Below are 20,624 nucleotides of genomic sequence, written 5' to 3'. Positions count from 1 at the left end.
GAAACGATCTCATGAAAGTCAGCATCAATAGAAACAATCTCATGAAGTCAGCATTAATGGAAACGATCTTATGAAAGTCAGCATCAATAGAAACGATCTTATGAAAGTCAGCATCAATAGAAACGATCTTATGAAATGTGCTTACAGTAAGGAGCGACCCTAAGATAGCTAACAGCTACTGACGTCCTAGGCGAACCATGCAATCGGCGCCACCCATCCACGCACCTATAATTTCTTGTTAAATTTGGCATTCAGTTTAATTTAGTGCCCCAGGTCACCGCCTGGTTCGCCCATATGCTTCGAAGTCAACATTAATGGAAACGATCTTAGGAGATGTGCAATTTTCTTCAGCTTAGTATTACGGAATATTAACAGTTTGTAAGCATATAACTTAAGTTTGTCATTCGGGTTTGGAAAATATAATTTGGAAATAACAAATGAGAAATAACTCAAAACGAGTTTTTAATATTTGCAAGGACTTGTGAAGAAAAAGTACGTAAAAATTGCTATAAGAATTCTAATATAATATACTGTTTCATATTAAAATTAGTAAAGATTCGAATATAATATACTGTTTTGTATTAAAATTAATCAAGAGTCGAATTTAATATATTGTTTTGCATTAAAATGAATAAAAATTCTAATATAATATATTGTTTTGCATTACAATTAATAAAGATTCTAACATAATATACCGTTTTGTCTAAAATTAATAAAGATCCTAATATAAGATACTATTTTCTATTAAAAATAAGTTTGTAAAGTCAGATCCTCTAATGAGGTATTATCAGGGTAGATTGTAATCTTAGAGACAGAAAACAGACAAATGTAGATGAAGGGGATGAAAGCGATCTGCATCTTCTTGCGAAGCAAAAATAAGTAATTTTTCAAAGCGTGTCTAATAGAGGACAAGAACAAGTGTCATATTGCATTTGTTTTATTGAGGTACAGTAGAAGTACTCTCATATCTTAACCATCAAAAATATATTTACAAAATAAATAAAATATTTACCAATATGGTAGGATCTCAAAATGAAAGAACAATGAATTAAGTACAGTAACAGTGTGAAAAATATCGTCGATATCAAGAAACGGTGAAACAGTTTGCTGTCATCAACACAAGAAATATCATCGAAACATACCGGTAAAGACGTTTATTGATGTGTCTTTAAACCTCCGTGGAAAAAAAAAAAAACTAAGAATTCGGCTCCATTCTTAATTAATCCTGTATGAAATGTATCTTATATAAAGTACCATGCAAAAGGTCTTGTGTCTCGGCTTCTATAAGTACACTGTTTTAACTGACTTTGACATACATGTCTTCAATGTTCTTTTCTTACTCTAATGTATGTAAAGATACATACATAAATATATATTTCAGCAAAGATTAAATATTGAATCAAACGAATATGAGAAATGACTAGATTAATACATGAATATATGTACAGATACGTATATACCTATATCTATCTTTTTTACTAAAATGGGTGGGTAGAGGGGAATTGCATAAAGATTTATTTCTTGAAATTTTTTTAATTTGAGTGATTTTATTTTTTGTAATTATATCTATTAAATAATATGCTTTAAGTATCTTTGTGACACAGTTACACAGAGACACAGTGACAGCGACACAGCTACACAGCGACACAATTACTGTGACACGAAGATACTGAAAACACAAAGAAAATAAACAAATCTATATGCGCAGTTAAATAATACCATTGGAAGACAAACTATACCTGAGATGTTACAATATATGTGTATAAGAACATGTGGCAGAAATTTATATATATATATATATATATATATATATATATATATATATATATATATATATATATATATATATATATATATAACTTAGCACTAATAACCAAAGAAATATTTCGAGATTACAATCTGGACGATGAAGCATCACCTCATACCAGAACGTCTCTAAACTTTGTAACATTCAACTCTTCTAGAAAATCATCGTAAGTGTTATCAATTGTGTAACTTCCCGACGTTGTTGTATTGTCATCGTCATCAAATGTTGTCGCCATGCTGTCTATGGTATCGTTCATGTCGATATGATGGTTACAAGGATAATAGTTTCTTTCACGATTGTAAGTTTGGGAATCCCCTCTGTTGTTTTTCAAACCGTCTGATTTGTAATTTGGATATCGTGTGTTCATAACGATGTATTTAGAATTTTGTAAACATTCCTGAGGAAGTTCATTTGAATGCATTACTGAATAGGTTGGAACCATTTCAGACTGTGCCTCAGTTTCTTTGTTGCAACTTGGATTAGCACATTGACTTCGCAGCTCTGACCTGTCCATTACAGAATTTATCTGTCCATGGAAATCCATGGAATCTTCTTTGACTGGGGATGAATTATAATGCGACTGGCTTCTGTAATTGTTTAAAGAAATGGATGAAAGTCCCATCTGAATTCCAAGACCAGTCTTGCCCCTGGGGGATGTGCAGACCGGTTTCCTAGACAACATTTTGTTCGAAGATTTTGATTGGTCCCTGTGTGGTGGTAAACCCCGCCTTCCACTTTGACAAGCAGTATTCTGTAACTGTAAAATCCTTGAATCATCTGAAAGTAAAAATATTTTTAATTCCAATGGTTTATTTCACATTATTTAATTCTGTATTATTTTCAATTCCAATGGTTTCATTTTCTACACATTCTCACTTTTTTCCAATCATTTCGAGTGATCATATTCATTGTTAAAAAAGTTCATCACTTTCAGGAAAGTGGATAATACGACCAAACGTTTGAAGAAAGGTAATGGGTCTAGATTCGATATTCTCAAGCTGTCATTGAAATATCCATGGAATAAAGATTAGTGCAACTGCTGCTTGCTGATGCCCTCACTGTCTTTAAAGTGTTATCTTCAAATGTACGTTCCATGACTTGAATACATAAATTACGGGTGTTAATTCTACTTCGTACTCTGTTAGTGTATATCCTAATGCACGTGCCTAGTGGGACAAGTCGGAATAAGCAAAATAGACTGATCTCAGACACACTGAAGCACTTTAACTTTATTAAACGTTATTAGACTACGAATAGAATATTATTCATTTCTGAAATTGATATACACAAACGTTTCAGTCTCACTGATTAACAAATGCTAAAATTTATAATTAATTACAACGATGCCAAGATTCAAAATGTTCATATCTGAGATCATACTGATATAATGTTCCTGATTTTATCCCACTTTCAATTTCCTGCTGAAAGCAAGTCCGTGTTTAATAGTGTCCCTAATCTGATGTCAGTATTTAATAGTGTCCCTAATCTGATGTCAGTGTTTAATAGTGTCCTTAATCTGATGTCATGTTTAATAGTGTCCCTAATCTGATGTCAGCGTTTAAAAGTGTCCATAATCTGATGTCAGTGTTTAATAGTGTCCCTAATCTGATGTCAGCGTTTAATAGTGTCCATAATCTGATGTCAGTGTTTAATAGTGTCCATAATCTTATGTCAGTGTTTAATAGTGTCCATAATCTGTTGTCAGTGTTTAATAGGGTCCATAATCTTATGACAGTGTTTAATAATGTCCATAGTCTGATGTCAGTGTTTAACAGTGTCCATAATCTGATGTCAGTGTTTAATAGTGTCCATAATCTGATGTCAGTGTTTAATAGTGTCCATAATCTGATGTCAGTGTTTAATGGTGTCCCTAATCTGATGTCAGTGTTTAATGGTGTCCCTAATCTGATGTCAGTGTTTAATAGTGTCCATAATCTGATGTCAATATTTAATAGTGTCCATAATCTGATACAGCCTGCAATTTTTTTAACGAAAGCAAGAAAAAGTTTGCTGACAATTCTTATTGAAACTGACCTGAGTCGTGTGACATTCCCATGTTGCTTTGCAGATCGGAAACACTTCCTCCTCGGCCGCTGTCACATGTGCCTCCCGTGTCAGCAGACATTTCGCTGTGGTTGTCCCCATGCTTCTTCTCTAATGTAGTTTCTGGCGAGTTCTAAATTAAAGCAATAACGGTTATGAGTATAAATATACTTCCGGTGCATAATTATTTTAGTTTTAAATAGTCTAGTATTATTGTCGCCTTCTATGATGTCGTCACCAACGTCATCATCCTCAAAAAAAAAATAAAAGTCACTATCATTACTGACGCCACTGTGTCGTTGCTGTATTCTTCATCGTCATTCTCATAATATCATTATCGATCTTGTCTTAGTCATTGTTATTGTTCTCATCAATAACAAACAAACAAACAAATAATGATAATAAAATAATAATAATAATAATAATAATAATAAGAAGAAGAAGAAGAAGAAGAATTGAATTGAATTGAATTGAATTGAATTGCGGTGTCGGCAAAAGGGTATAAGCCAACATCATGCAAAGGTGAGACTATATATACATATTCAAGTGAAGAACCCTAATGTATCTCTGGCAAACCAAATTATTCCGAAATAATTAAAAAGAATAGGAGACACTAAACACTCTTGTATAAGTCCTGACGAACAGTCAGATGAATAGGTCAAACCTGTCTGTGTTTTTTTTATTATTTCACTCACGCTTTTGCACTGTTGTAAATCAGCTGCAATAATTTTAACATCATTATGCTTGTTTTCTCATTTGTCAGTTTGCTGGACAGTCAGTGCTTCGTTAAGGCAGGGGCCCCGAGTGGCCGAGTAGTCTAAAGCGCTGTCCGTTACGGATTGCTGCCATCTCACCTCTGTCTGCGTGGGTTCGAGTCTCGGATTCAGCCAACGTGGGTATGTGAGAAAGCTTGCCAGTAGCTTCTCGTGGGTCGGTGGTTTTTTCCGGGGTTTTCCTGGGTTCTTCCTCCACCATTAATACTGGTCGCCATGTATAGCCTATCGTGTGCTGAAACATGGCGTTAAACCCTACAACAACAACAACTTGGTTAAGGCCTTCCAGAACCATAACCACTGAAATAGTACCCCACCTCCATGTGAACCTCAAAAAAAAATAATAAAATTAAATAAATGCTAAAAGGGTGTGAAAATGCCATTGTTGCCATTACTGCATTTAAAAATATTCGTATATGCCGATCGAAATGGTCATATACAATTCATTCAATTTTATCATCAACAATCAATCTGAATTTATTCTGATGCCCCTTTTGGGCAGGTGCCCATAGCACGTGCTTAGTGTGCTTAATGGGTAATCCGACCCTTTGGACAGCAGATTGCGAGTTTATTTAAATAAAAGATTTCTCATAATCTATTTTTTATAAATATTGCATAAAATCCTCCATTTTCTTTTTGCTGGATATCTTAGGTAATAATTAGTATCAATTGTTGAATACCCTGCCTAGAACCCAGCCTGTTAAGTATTATTTTTGTTTACCAATATTGTGTGCCTATTGTACCAAACTTAAGTCGGTGTTTTACGCCAGACAGGATGAAGGGTTATTTATCTAGAATTTTCAGGAGAAATGTATTCTCCTAATCACTTCCTATATGCTATACGGGTTTGTATAAGAATCCGCAAAGTAACAGTTGTCAAATAAGTTATTCAAACTTAAAGTTTAAATGGTACTGTTATTTAACCTAAATTCGATAAGTGTGCAATGCCTTAGAGTAAAGTAATATTACCATAAAAACAGCAGCAGCAACGACAAGTACTACTGCTGCTGCTGCTACTACTACTACTACTACTACTACTACTACTAATAATAATAATAATAATAATAATAATAATAATAATAATAATTCCTCAAATCAGTGACCTTGCTTAAAAGGGTCTATTCCTTTTATTGCTTTTAGTGGGAAAAGTTCTTAAGGAATTAACTTACAATTTTCAGTTACGTTTAACAGGTAATTAACAATATATAAAAAAATTATGCTATCTTAAATTTGTTTTTTTCTTGTTCTGATTTTCGGACAAATTACTAGATGCATATCTTTGTCATTCTGTAACAAACAAATGTATATGACGACGATTAATTGTTCCTACTCTTTGATGCAACGATGTGTGGAATTAGGCCGTATTGAGTTCTGAGTAAATTAAGTGGAAGAATTTAGCAAAATGTGCATTCATGAATAGACAGAGGTAGGAATGCATTGTATTGGCATCATCAAAGGAAAGCGATGTTTTTTTAAGGGAAAAAATTATGTAATGAGTTAATTGACTTAATAGACCCATCAGAATTCCTGGTTTTAGCTGGCCTTCCATACAAAGATATATGGGAAAACAGGCATGTATAAACTTAGGCTAAGGAATTAATAACTTTCCATGGTGACTCTCATGAAATATTAATTATTTATTTATTTATTTATTTATTTATTTATTTATTTATTTATTTATTTATTTATTTATTTATATATTTATTTATTTATTTATTTATTTATTTATTTATTTATTTATTTAGCTTAGATCCAATTACGCAAATGTATTATTTCATTAGCCAGTTTAGTAAGAACATCTAATTAAAGATTACTGTTAATTAGGAAGAAGGTCGAAATGAGATGATTACTGTTGTTCAATCCTCTGCATCTTGTATGGCATCTAGTATGATCTTAATTTTATGATTTTTTTAATGAGTAATGTTTAAACCAACACTGTAGACAGCAAAGACGTAAAAACAACTTTGGCGACAAAAAAATGTGTTGACCTAAGAAATATGCGTACGGTTGCCATTAGATTGTAAAAACCGGAGACCTTGACAGCAACAACTAACATTGTATCTATGACCATTATTCCTTAAATAATTCTGGGTTCGGACCATGTGCCGGAAATTGAAAAACAAGCGTGTTACCACTTTAAGAGGTACAAAGAAATAATGTTATTTTGATAAATAGTTGATCTATACTTACATGATTGTTGTTTTTCCAAGGATTTTCATGAGACTTCAGCAAAGCCTGTTGAATTCTTAGAGAGGCCAAGCGGTGGAGTTGTGAAGTGTCAGAGTCTTCAGGTGTGACCGCCCTTAGCTGTAATGATCCAATATCGTCTCCATCTGTCATACTGGACATATTTCTGGAGTTCTGCGCCTTAAAATAAACAGAAAAAACCCACAAATATAGTTTTCTCTAAGGAAAAAAAGGAATAAAAGCAAGCAAAAAAAAAAGAGTCTGCATTCTAGGAAGTAAAATTTAGTTTTCAAAGTTTCCAAAGTATGAGGAAAAGAATCACAGTCTATAATAAGGTCTTTTCTACTCCGATTGATAAAGTTTGAACAAGGTTGTACTTAAATATTTCTGTTAATCTTTTGCTTTCTATATTTTTCTGAACAATATTTATTAAAGAAAATATCTTCTTGTATGACTCAAAACAATATAGCATATATGGGGATTGCGTAGAAAGTTGGAAGCTTGTTGAAAACTGTCTCCAATAAAACACAATTTTTAACAATCAATAATTGCCTACCGACTTAAAGTAGATAAATTATATATAAATATCTTCAATTCAATAATTGATTATCATAAACATTTACTTGTCTATGGGATACATAGTACAAATACTACGTATTTGTCAAAAGCTGTATGTGCAACTTTAAACATAAGCTCAACACAGTACTGTCAAAAATCCAAAAAAAAGAAGATGGACAAATATGCAAACTTTTTGCAATTAATTTTTTTAATTAATTACTCAGAAACTAATAATCTGTCTCGTATTTTAAACGCTTCTAAAATTTTGCAAGTGAATATATTATTTTCTTACTTCAAGATGTTAACAATTCAGTGCACTTATGCATCGATGGTTTATTCGAGAAGTACGTTCGAATTTGGTTACACGCAAGCTAGTAAACACAAGTATATTTGATCAGTTCCAGCACATATATGTATATATATATATATATATATATATATATATATATATATATATATATATATATATATATATATATATATATATATATATATATATATATATATATATATATATAGTTTGATCGTTTAAAGGTTACAAAAAAGACGGAATACACTTATGTGGTTGTGATCTGTGTGTTAATTAGAAAATCGTTTTGATATTTTTATGACGACTGCCAAAAATACCTGCATATTAATGTCGCCAGAATACATGCTCTAATTTTAAAGGTTTTTTGGGTCCTTCTGGCATGAAATACTGGAGAGAAATAATTACCCAAAGGAGTAAACAGATGTAACTATATTTCGTGTGCGAGTAAATGCATTAGTGAATGGGAAGAAAGTAACTCACTGAGCAAGCAAAAATGAGATAAAATTTTGAATGAAAGGTCCTGCCGCACGATGTCATTTAAATGAATACTTAAAAATCGTTTAACTTTGTCGACAAAAGAAACCTACGTCATTCTAGAACCCTAAATACTTCGTTAAAAAGTAAAGTAAAAAAAATGCCCAAACATATACATGTATTGTAGAGCTTTCTTATAGAATAAAACTGTAAAACTGACTGGCTTGACTTCTTTCGTTTTACATTTGTTTTGTTTTCTAAACCAAGAAATGTCATATTTAACACGTGCTACCATAGGAGAACTTACACTGTAACCAACGCGTCTAGAAAAATAAATATAATAATGATAACAACGATAATGATGGTCAAGTACATTTTTATATAATTCAAAACAAATGTAGGTATGTTAATAACCATTTATGTCCTTTTATGCTTCCGTGCCAATTCAATTTAGTATTTTGTAAATTATTTATACCTGCTTCGGTTTCTCTTCTCATTGTGTCACCTTTAATTAAACTTTGTCTGCTAATTATCTCTCATTTACATTTAGAGGTGAATTACAATAATTGCTCAGTTCCATTTAATTATTTAAGTATGTTCCACATTGACATGCCAATATCAATGTCTGCTTCAGATCCATCTAAACCATTCTAAACTATAAGATCATATTAGATCGCATCGCATGAGAGAGAAAGAGAGAGAGGGAGAGAGAGAGCACAACTCAGCTCCAAACGCGTACCGGAAACAAGTGTTTCAGCTACAAATAGTTTAGGAATAAGAGCAATTATTTAATTCAAACGTAAAAAGAAACATTTTGGACTCCACGTAGTAAAATCGTAAATGTATGTTTGATCCTTGCAATACTTTGTCATGGGGAATATCTTTATCTTTCATCTCCTGATTTGCATATAGATTCTTCGATACACAAACGACAATATCAGAACACACACACGCACACACCTGCTTCACAAATGCCACAATACAAAAACCGTTTTTGTTATCAAATTTCAAAGTCAAGCTTTGATTTTCTTGCCACATATTATTTGATACTAGTGGATATGGGAAAATATAATATTATTTGACACTATTAAATATGGGAAAAAAATAACCTATTAATTGACACTTTTAGAAGTGGAGAAATAAAACATTATTTGACACTAATAGATATGGGAAAATATCACAAATTATTTTATACTACTGGATATGTGAAAAAAATCACATATTATCTGATACTACTATATATGGACAAATATCACAAATTATTTGATACTCATTGATACAGGAAAATACTGATATTGTGCAAAATGGGAAAATATCACACATTATTTGATACTATTAGATATGGGAAATATCCGATGATTTCATTCCATTATTCAGATAACTCAAAACGCCAAGAATAAGATATGATAACCCATCTTGCTGCCATGGATTCGAAAGAATGGTTCTATAAACATGTAAGAAAACATTTCACTTTTAAATTTTTTTATAACTCAGCAAACAATGGAAAGTATGACACGATTCAAATTCAAAAGTAAGGACAATAAAAAAATGGTAAATAAAACGTATAACGGTCAGAAATTTCGATCTGTATCAGGTGCTAATTAGATACTTTGTTTAAATCTGTAATTCCGACTTATCTGGAACTATATTGGTTACCTACAGTACTAAATTACAAAAATTCATATCCATGTCGTATATTATCAAAGTTATTGAGTTCATAAACAAAATAAATTCACGAAATAAGATCTCGTATCAAAACTTGGCATCTGTGTATGCCTATATCGCCATATTTCTACTAAGTGACAATTGTTGGAGAGGAACTCGTGCACTTGATTAAGAAATTAATAATTAAGTAAATGTGTTTGAATTATTCATAATTTGGAGGGTATAGTTATATCCTGAAAAGCAACTGTCTGCGACTTTAATGCCGTCATAAACTCAAGGCACTAAAATGGACCAGCAGTAATAAACAGATGTTTGGAGTAAATAAACCAAATGTGAATTCAATTAATTAGATTTACAGCGACACGTGCAATAACACTGTATCTCACGAGATTTCTAAATTACCACGCCAAGATTTCAGAATTTGTTTCCAGTTATTTTCACTCTTTGCATACATTATATACAACAGTTAAAAAAAAAACTGTAGGACACCATGATATACTCCATCTCCGGAACAGAAATTGACTAGCACAACGCTATTAGTAATGGACTAGCACAACGCTATTAGTAATGGACTAGCACAACGCTATTAGTAATGGACTAGCACAACGCTATTAGTAATGGACTAGCACAACGCTATTAGTAATGGACTAGTACATGTTAATAGTGATGGACTAGTCATGTTAACAGATATCGATGGGCACATGTCAAAATATAGTAATGGACTAGTATAAGCTACTAGTAATGGACCAGTAAATGTTAATAGTAATGGACTAGAACATAAAAATAATAATAATAATAATAATAATAATAATAATAATAATAATAATAATAACAACAATGGACTAGTTTATATTAATATTACATTTTACTATTTTTTACACGGCTCATTCCCCAAATGAGTGAGAGGCGCTTGGTCATATGAAATATATATATATATATATATATATATATATATATATATATATATATATATATATATATATATATATATATATATATATATATATATATATACCTAGTAATCCCAAATGTAGGCGTTTTTATAGGAACAATCGCAAATGTCGGCCCCTTGTACCAATCATAAACAAATTAATCACACAAGCTGTCACCTTAGCTCTTCTGTCTCCATAATATGTAAGATTAGACCAAGGAATATTAAATCTATTTAAAGTCATTGATGCGCTTATCCTCTCAAAGATTCGTCGTCTAAAATTTCACATCAGATAAACTGACAATTTGGACACTAATTTTACCACCATTGGACTTCGAAAACATATTTAACTCAAAACTGTGAAAAATGATTAGAAAAGTTATCTGAACAGTACACGTCAATGGTGTTAGTATTGAAAAACAGTACACGTCAATGGTGTTAGTATTGAAAAACAGTACACGTCAATGGTGTTAGTATTGAAAAACAGTACACGTCAATGGTGTTAGTATTGAAAAACAGTACACATCAGTGGTGTTAGTATTGAAAAACAGTATACAGCATAGGTGTTATTGGTGAAAGTGGTCAAATATTTCCAACTAGTATTTTTTTTTTTAATCTTGGGATGGGGGATAAAATGAATGACAGTACAAATGTATTGCTTAGGACGGTTCGTGACGTCCATTCAAACAAACGAAATTTGAACGGAAAGATATCAAAGGAATAACTTTTGACTAGGTAGATTTGAGTGTTTAAAGAGTGACTTTTGACTGTATTGATTGGAGTGTTTAAAGAGTACATTTTGACAGGTAGATCGGTGTGTTTAAAGAATGAATTTGGAAAAGGTAGATCGGTGTGTTTAAAGAATGAATTTGGACTAGGTAGATTGGTGTGTTTAAAGAATGAATTTGGACTAGGTAGATTGGTGTGTTTAAAGAGTGAGTTTTGACTAGGTAGATTGGTGTGTTTAAAGAGTGAGTTTTGACTAGGTAGATTGTATGTTTAAAGAGTGACCTTGGACTAGGTAGATCGGTGTTTTAAGTGTCAATTTTGATTAGGTAGATTGGTATATTTAAAGAGTGAATTTTGACAATATTGATGGGTTTGTTTAAATATTGGCTTTCATGTGTTTGTATGTTTAAAGAGTGACGGTTGACAGGTAGATTGGTATGTTCAAAGATTGGCTTTTGATAAGATATGTTGATATGTTTATTATTTAGTGACAATCAAACGTATTTTTTTTTATCTCGTCTTCCCTATTGACATTTTTAGGCTCTATAAAATAAGGATTTGACAGATGATAAAAATAGCATTGTTAAACACACAGACTGAAGTGATCACAGTTGGTTACATTATGAAGAAGAAAAAAGGATTTTGATTGCATGACTATCTTTATACATTATTTTTATTTTTTATTTTTAGACGAGAAAGCTATAAATAAATACAAAACAAATGGAAACATTTTCTATTACTGTATTAATCCATTAATCATGCATAACATGGATTTTATTTACTTCCAACCATTCAACACATAACACGAACTGAATTACCGTACTGAAGCCAGTGTGAGTTATATCAGTACTTGGACACTTTTACCAGACCCTATAGTCAGTGTAAGTTAATCTGTACCGGGACACTTTTACCAGGACCCTATAGTCAGTGTAAGTTAATCTGTACCGGGACACTTTTACCAGACCCTATAGTCAGTACGAGTTACATTTGTGCCACATACCGGGACACTTTTACCAGACCCTATATGCAACTGTAGTTCTATACATGTACTGTACCTTTTACAGCCATTTAAATATTTTATCGACTATGCACTTTTGAGAGTTATTGGTTATGAATTAGTAATTATTTTACCAACAGACAGTGATAACTAGTTTCAAAAGTACAAAGACTCTTTTAGATGAGCACGGATTTTATTTCAGGAATATACCTATACCCTCATATGTGTATATCTATAAATAACTAAATACTAAAACAGTTTTACCATGATAATAAGTTTAATTTACTTGGTATATATGAATGTATCCGACGCCATTATAATTTTTATAAATCTAACTGTTAATATCCGTTTAATCTGGTTGCGTAACAAACTTTTAAACAAATGATATGAATCAATTATTAGAGGGAATATTAGAGTGAATATTGCATATGTTCGTATTGGAGCCAATTACACTATCAGAATGAGTAATGACTAACATTGTATTGTCGTTGTATTATCCCATATATAGGGCATGTATGGTCGTTGTATTACCCCATATATAAAGCTAGCAATAAAAAACTTTGTATCAACTGATCATCGTATGATGAGCAGGTGAAAGATACACCTGTATTTCATAATCAAGGTAAATCAGGTAATAAATCCACTTGTGTCGAAGCGTATTTCTCTGGGCTGTTAGCCCATTAGCAATAACTTATTGTTATCTCAGAATATTGTACAAAATGAGTGATTTCTGTGATCAGTATTCATCAAATAAAATTCAGGAAGACCAGGATAATCACCGGTTAGCAGTGTGTACAGAAAGGATAAAAATTAATCTCTAGTTTAGGTCAACAAAAATCTCGAGTAGTAATAGAAGTATATCAAACATAAAAAAAATCAAATCAATTAATGTTCTATTTTCCGCAGTAAAAGGAATAAGTATACATATAAGTATATACTCTAAGATTAATACAATCGCCATTTATAGAAATATGTTGCACTTATTGTTCTATTTTATTTCAAATAATTTTAAGAATTGATAATCAATTTCTGGATGGTATGGCGTTACAATTTGAAATCATAATTTTAAAAAGCTACGAATCTGCATGATTTGCATTAAAATATAGATTTAGTTTAAACACTTGAGAATCAGAAAGTAGATAATCAAGGTTTTGGAAGAAGCGATATCTAAATTTCTAGAGCTCTTCATTAATCGAGATGAATAAATCACATAATAGTAACAGTAAAATTAATAAATCTAGCATAAGTAAAATTAATAAATCAAGCATAAGTAAAATTAAATCAAGCATGCGTAAAATTAATAAATCAAGCATAAATAAAATTAATAATCAAGCATAAGTAAAATTAATAAATCAAGCATAAGTAAAATTGAAAAATCAAACATAAGTAAAATTAATAAAACAAGTATTTTCGAATGTAAAATGAATACACCTCGTATTAGTGTATGTAAAATCCATGATAGTACTTTGTTTTTTATGTTCGAGTAGAAACTGGAAAAACAAATCTGTACTTGTAAAGATTATATGGGGTAGGACTTTTACCTTTAGTAAAATCTTTTGAAAATAACACCCCCGGGGCTGTAATAGTAACACAGAAAAGCTTCACTGATAACGATCTTATATTTAGCGATAATTTGAGAACAAGCCTTTGTCAAATGGATTAATTGCAAAATTGACCACGGGCAAAAGCAAGCCAACATTGATAGCGCGCGGGTAAGGACAAAAAGAATGAGCTTAAAAGAATGCCGGTACGGCTTCTAAATCACATTTCGTTATAGGTAATAAAAACGAGTCATAACAACTGTTGTATGTGAACCTGGTTAATGCGGTATTTGTCGAGAAAGTTATATTACTGATTCCAGTACTGATTAGTATCGTATCAATTACAAAATGTTAACATGAATTTTGGGGGCCTAATATGTATTTCTATGTAGTTAAACCTTTCATCGGAGGCAAAACAAAATCTGGCCCCTTACAGCAACTGGCTTGCTGAAAAGAGGGTCATGCCTCACATATTTGGGTTAATAGAGGTTTTTAAAAAAAACAGCTGTGTAAGAAAAGTGACTATTCGTACAGGTGACACTTAGGTAGGATTTACGGTATATTGTTTCAGGTCCATAGGACTATCAGGGTACGGGATCGAGGGAGAGGAAGACTCCCTGAGTATTTAAACTGGTACAATTTGCTTTCAGCTGTTTCCTCTTAAAATAAGAACTTCATAATAAAACGAAGCATACTTGTCAATGTGATTCATTCATTATACCTTAGTCAAATAGGAAAAGAATCTTAAAAAGCATAATGTTAGAGGAAGGGCGCTTAAATCATGAAGGTGGCTAGTTGACCCAGCGAAACTGAACCAGAGAAAGGGGTGGTGTGGGACAACAATTTTTTTTGATAGAAAGCCAGGCATGTGAAGGGAAAGCCTAGAACAAAGATATGTCTGGTCATCAAAGGTTAATGAAAACTAACCGCAGTGTGACAAAGATGACGCAAATAGAGTCGCCCCTGTATGAAATATGCTTTCGCAGGCAACTCAAAATAGACGCATCCAAAATGAGGTGAAAATGAGTCTCTCGATTTCACACGACAGAATACGTACCAGTACATGTACATAGCATATACAGAACCAAATGTTTACATGGATTGTATAATATTCAAAAGACGAGACAATGACCCAATACGTAATTAGGTGGATGATGACCAGCCAACGCCATATTTCTGTTGGAACATTTCCATCAAGAGAAATACATAGCTGTAACTTTGTATATTTCCATTAAACGAGATACATAGCTGTAACTTGGTACATTCCCATTAAACGAGATACATAGCTGTAACTTACCATGTATTTATCCTGGTCACTGCTGTTACATCTTGGAAGGACTTGGTTGTTCGGAAACGGTGATGTAATAATATTCGAGTCCCTTGAAAGAGATATATTCAGAATTTTCTTGGCATCAATGGTAAGTCCTGTCACGACCGAAATATCTCCCGACTGGTTACTGGACGTGTCAGAATCCACGAATCGTGGTTTCCTTCGGTCCAAATTCCTTATCACACAGATGGTTACCAAAATAGTGGCAGCGAGAACGGCGGTTATCAAAACCACAGAGAGTACAATAAGTAGGTTCTGGTTGTGCAGGTCATCCCCAACTTGTTCCACGCTCGTTTGGTTTTCATTTCTTGCCGTCACATCCAGGTGGAGCTGCAGGATGACTTGTTGAGGTGTCAACCCACAGTCAGACACACTTATATTTAAACAATACAATTTAGCATCCGATTCTGTCATTTTCCTCGAAATGAAAACTTGACCGTAATTATCAACACCAAAAATTGAAGAATCATTCCTTCCTACTACTTGAAAAATTAGACGCGCATTTTCACCCTCATCTGCATCGTGTGCTATAATTTGGTATATCACAGTCTGTACAGGCGTGAAACAAATCACATGAAGGACGAAGTCACTATTATTCGGCGGCGACATTATCAACGGAGCATTATCATTTGTGTCCTTGATTTTCACGGTGATGTTTACTGAGCTATATAATCTCTTTGGTGTCCCTTGATCAATCGCCGTCACCACAAAATCATAGATGCTCTGAACTTCTCGATCTAATCTTCCTTTAGTTTTTAACTTGCCGTCTGGTAAGAGTACAAAAGGGAGATCACTTTGGGTGTCACTGTTCAGATAGTAAGATACGACTCCGTTGAGTGATATATCCCTATCAAATGCACTGACCTCTCCAACAAAAGTATCAACTGGCTGATTCTCCTCGATTTCAAATTCGTAATAAGACAGAACGAATTCTGGAGCATTGTCATTTGTATCATTAACTGTTACGATGATCGTAGCCGACGAAGTCAAGGAAGGGCTTCCTCCGTCAACAGCAAACACTATGACTCGATAATAATCCTTCGTTTCACGATCGAGCGACACCTTTGCACTAATAAGTCCATTGCTGTCCACACTAAATGTTTTACTAGCATCGGGATAGAGGACGTATGATATTTGTCCGTTTAAACCTATGTCCTGATCCTCCGCATGCACCTGCGTTACCACAGCGTTGACTTGATTATTCTCCGTGATCGATGCCTCGTATACATATTTCGAAAAAGCAGGAGAGTTGTCATTTTCATCTAAGACCGTGACAGTAAAATTCTCCGAACTATTTAGAGGGGGTGTACCCATATCCTGGCAATATACCGTCACCTGGCGACTGTCTTGTTTCTCTCGGTCAAGAGATCTGCTGACGATGACTTTGTATTCATTAACCTCTAGTCTCTGAAGCTGAAAGAAGTCGCTGTCAGTTGAACAGTTAACAATCCCATTCCTGCCCTTATCGTCATCTGACACATCGATCAAAGCAACAACAGCCCCATTGTTAGCATATTCAGATATTTTTGCATAGGGGCCAGAAGAGAGAAGATTGACGCTGATTCTTGGAGGGTGGTTCTTCACATCTTCTATATAAACCTGCACTAATGTTTGTGTTGTGTATGGTTGCACTCCTAGATCACTGGCTTCGATGATGATTTTGTACATTCCCGCCGCCGAGTAAAAGAAATTTTTGAGAATTCTGATATCACCATTCGTAGCATCTACGGAAAATAAACTTTTGGTCTCTTCAGCTTGGTTAGGACTCAGCCTGTACACAATTTTTCCATTGTCTCCCGCGTCAAGGTCTGTTGCGGTAAGTCTGAGAATCGTGGAATTGATAACGATGTCTTCCTTCACAGTGACGTTATACACGGAACTAGAAAATTTTGGGGGATTGTCATTCACATCCGAGACAGTGATATTTACAAGAAGTATTCCACTCTTTGGTGGATCACCACCATCAATGGCGACCAGTTGAAGCTGATATTTGTCCTTCGTTTCTCTATCCAGCATGGACTTCACAATTATTCTAACCACAGAACTTCCGTCGAGGTTTTTGCTAAATTCTGATGAAAATGGTGAAGTATCTGGCAAAATTTCATATCTCACCACAGAAAAATTAGCACTGTCTTCATCAACAGCTCCGGCAACTGTTACGAAGGTGCCTACTACAACAGATTCGGAAAAGGAAACGAACACTGATGAAGAAGAAAATTTTGGCGTGTTATCGTTAACATCTTCTACCATAATGGTGAAGCTGACTTTTTTGAAGAATGGACCAGTTGAAGATTGTGCTGCAATAGTGAATGGGAAGATACAAGTAGATAAAAACTTGCACATTTCTTCACGATCTAAAACAGAAGCAGTAAATATATCTCCATTTTGTTCACTGATGTTAAAATATTTCACCTTTGGATCGTCTTGGTTGAGAAAATTGTATCGTAGCTGTTCGAAATTCTGTTGATCAACATAAGAACGTAGGTTTGCATCTGTTCTAATATTTCCTATAAAGGTTCCAGCATCTTTTCCTTCAAGAATACTGTACTCAATTTCTTGACATGAACACTCAAATATAAATATAAAAAACACATAAAGATTATTCCTCCCTATTTTTGGAAAATATATTTTCTTCTCCATTTTCTTGCGTGTGACGAATCATTCACTCAATTTTCATTATGTGAATATTGTCCTTGTGACCCTTGACCCTGCAAACAAATATAAAAAATAATCTATTTAAAATGTTAAGTTATCCGTGGTACACGCGATGTTTCCTATTCACTCTCTAAAGAAAAGATAATTATTTTGATAAGAATCCTCTTCGATCACTATATGTATATATAATATTTTATAAGTGACACTGCATAAGAGTCCCTTACAGGTATTTTTATATCACTTGGGTCTCTATATAAAGGATACAAGTTTAATAAGGACAGACAGATGTAATTCAGATATGTTTTAATTCACGCTGCCAATTAACACAGTTGTGTTGTCATTTATTTAGATCAACGTTTATTTAAAATAACAAGTATGTAAATAAACTTAAAAAAATTAATGTAATGAATTTTCAAATTGCAGAACAGGACGATGTGAGAACGGTCAGTGTGTGTCAAAACTTAAAACATGTATTACCTTCAGGTATGATTATCAAGCCGAAAATCATATTCCGTCAATGGTGACCTAAAGGAGACCACCGTGTACACTTTGTACAGTTTAGATGTGGCGTCCCTTGGGAGTGTAAAACAATATATATTCTGTCCCTTGGGAGTGTAAAACAATATATATTTTGTCCCTTGGGAGTGTAAAACAATATATATTCTGTTCCTTGTAAAAGGAAAATAATTTTTTTCCTTTTTTTATTATAGCAAATTAATATAGTGGCCTGTACACTACTCTGTACTCTGTTACCTTTTTTCATTATAACCATTTGATACATTCATTGATACATTCATTGATACATTCATTGATACATTCATTGATACATGCATACATAACGTCACATCTTACTGTAATATTATGCACATGCATGTTTGTGTTCTACGTTGTCCGTATTTAGAGTGTCATAAAGTATTTTCACATGTCACTATAGTACATATCACTCATCTAAAAATACTGACTAATCTAATGGTGTATTACATTATATGAAATTCTATATCACTATATAATGTCCTAAAAACATAAGTAACAAATTATGTTGTTTGTAAACTTATAAATAAGTAACAGTTATATTTATATAAATTAAATGCATACAAGAAAAAAAATGTATAAGTGTTTATAAAAACATGTTTACCTGTGTATTGTACTAAGTCCTCCACTAGACTACAAATCCGTTTGTTAAGTGACAAGCTTCCAATAAACAGTGGCCCATAGATGATATGTTAATATCATATAAATCAATTATCTATGTAAATCCGCCCTAATAGTAGTCAGCCAATCATTATATACATAGATCCACCCCACCATAGCTTCGCAGCCAATCAGAATTCACAATTGATCAAGCCTCGCCCAGCTATACATTTCTTGCAACGTCTCTATAATAGTGAGGTATTCAGGAACACTTGACTAAAAACTAATGGAGCTAACACAACGATTGTATCTGCCTAACAGCCGTGCACAATATATGCTTAATGGGTGCACACCAAGAGAATAAATTTAACTTGCGTACAGCTTGATATGTATATTTACCAGCTGAAGAGAAAGCGAGAACATATGTTTGTGGGAGTGAAACTTGATTATATTCTTTAGCTTATTTTCATAGCGATAGGGAAACCTCAACGGTTATTAGCTAATATAGCTGGGGGGGGGGGGGCACATATAAAACAATAGGGGACTAGGATCGTCGTAGTGAGGAGAGGGGCCCACATACAAAACAATAGGGGACTAGCAACGTCGTAGTGAGAAGAGGGGCCCACATATGAAGCAATAGGGGACTAGCAACCTCCTAGTGAGGAGAGGAATCCACATAAAGCAATAGGGGACTAGCAACGTCGTAGTGAGGAGAGGGGCCCACATATAAAGCAATAGGGGACTAGGGAAAGGGTACTAGCAACGTCGTAGTGAGGCAGTACCTTCTCTTAGACTTTAGTCATTGTATGAGAAGAAATTTGTCAATAGCTCGGAGATTTGTAAAACTTTTCTCCTCCTTTTCGTAAAAATAATTAAATTAGACCTGACTACTCTCTCTCTTTCTCTCTCTATGTGCATGCTTACACACACACACACACACACACACACACACACATATATATATATATATATATATATATATATATATATATATATATATATATATATATATATATATATATATATATATATATATATATATATATATATATATATATATATATATATATATATATATATAATTCGATATTGGTTTTGTCAATATTCTTCAGGGAGTAATGTCCCGTGATTTACTAATTCTTAATAATATTTATCAAATATGTATTTCCATCATCTGAGTATCACAGCTGTTACTTATATGTGGTTAAGACATATAAGAAACATTTGACTATTCACAATGCATATAGCTAATGTGTCTTGATATTCCTGTTATTTATTTAAAATCTATACCTTGGGCGTAGTGTTGACGTCAGCTTGTTACATCTTCAAGGTGTATAATAGTGAAGTGTTCTCGCTTGCTTCCATCTAAGTGTAGCGTTCACTCAACTTTGATAACAATGGTACCTTGTGCTTACTATTTCATATTTTCATTTCTCAAATTACTGCTAAGTTTTCACCTGTACATTCTTTACGTTTGTGTATGACTGGACTCT

The 20,624-nt window shown here is 33.2% G+C and overlaps 1 protein-coding gene across 1 annotated transcript; it reads right to left on the bottom strand.

The window, feature by feature from the left end:
- Positions 1 to 921: 921 nt before the first annotated feature.
- LOC149796409 (protocadherin-20-like) lies at positions 922 to 19,203 on the bottom strand. The gene is made up of 5 exons (XM_089961069.1): positions 19,136 to 19,203; positions 15,313 to 18,053; positions 6,814 to 6,990; positions 3,842 to 3,983; positions 922 to 2,584 (listed from the first exon to the last, which is right to left on the bottom strand). Exons 2-5 carry the CDS (start codon positions 17,983 to 17,985, stop codon positions 1,920 to 1,922), a joined length of 3,657 nt encoding a protein of 1,218 aa, XP_089817195.1. The 5' UTR covers positions 17,986 to 18,053; positions 19,136 to 19,203; the 3' UTR covers positions 922 to 1,919.
- Positions 19,204 to 20,624: the final 1,421 nt, after the last annotated feature.

The sequence above is a fragment of the Sinohyriopsis cumingii genome, chromosome 6, assembly GCF_028554795.1.
Source record: "Sinohyriopsis cumingii isolate HCF-2022 chromosome 6, ASM2855479v2, whole genome shotgun sequence".
In the NCBI taxonomy this organism is placed as follows: domain Eukaryota; kingdom Metazoa; phylum Mollusca; class Bivalvia; order Unionida; family Unionidae; genus Sinohyriopsis; species Sinohyriopsis cumingii.
The sequence above is the reverse complement of the archived record's forward strand: the minus strand, read 5'-3'. Positions and strand labels throughout refer to the sequence as shown.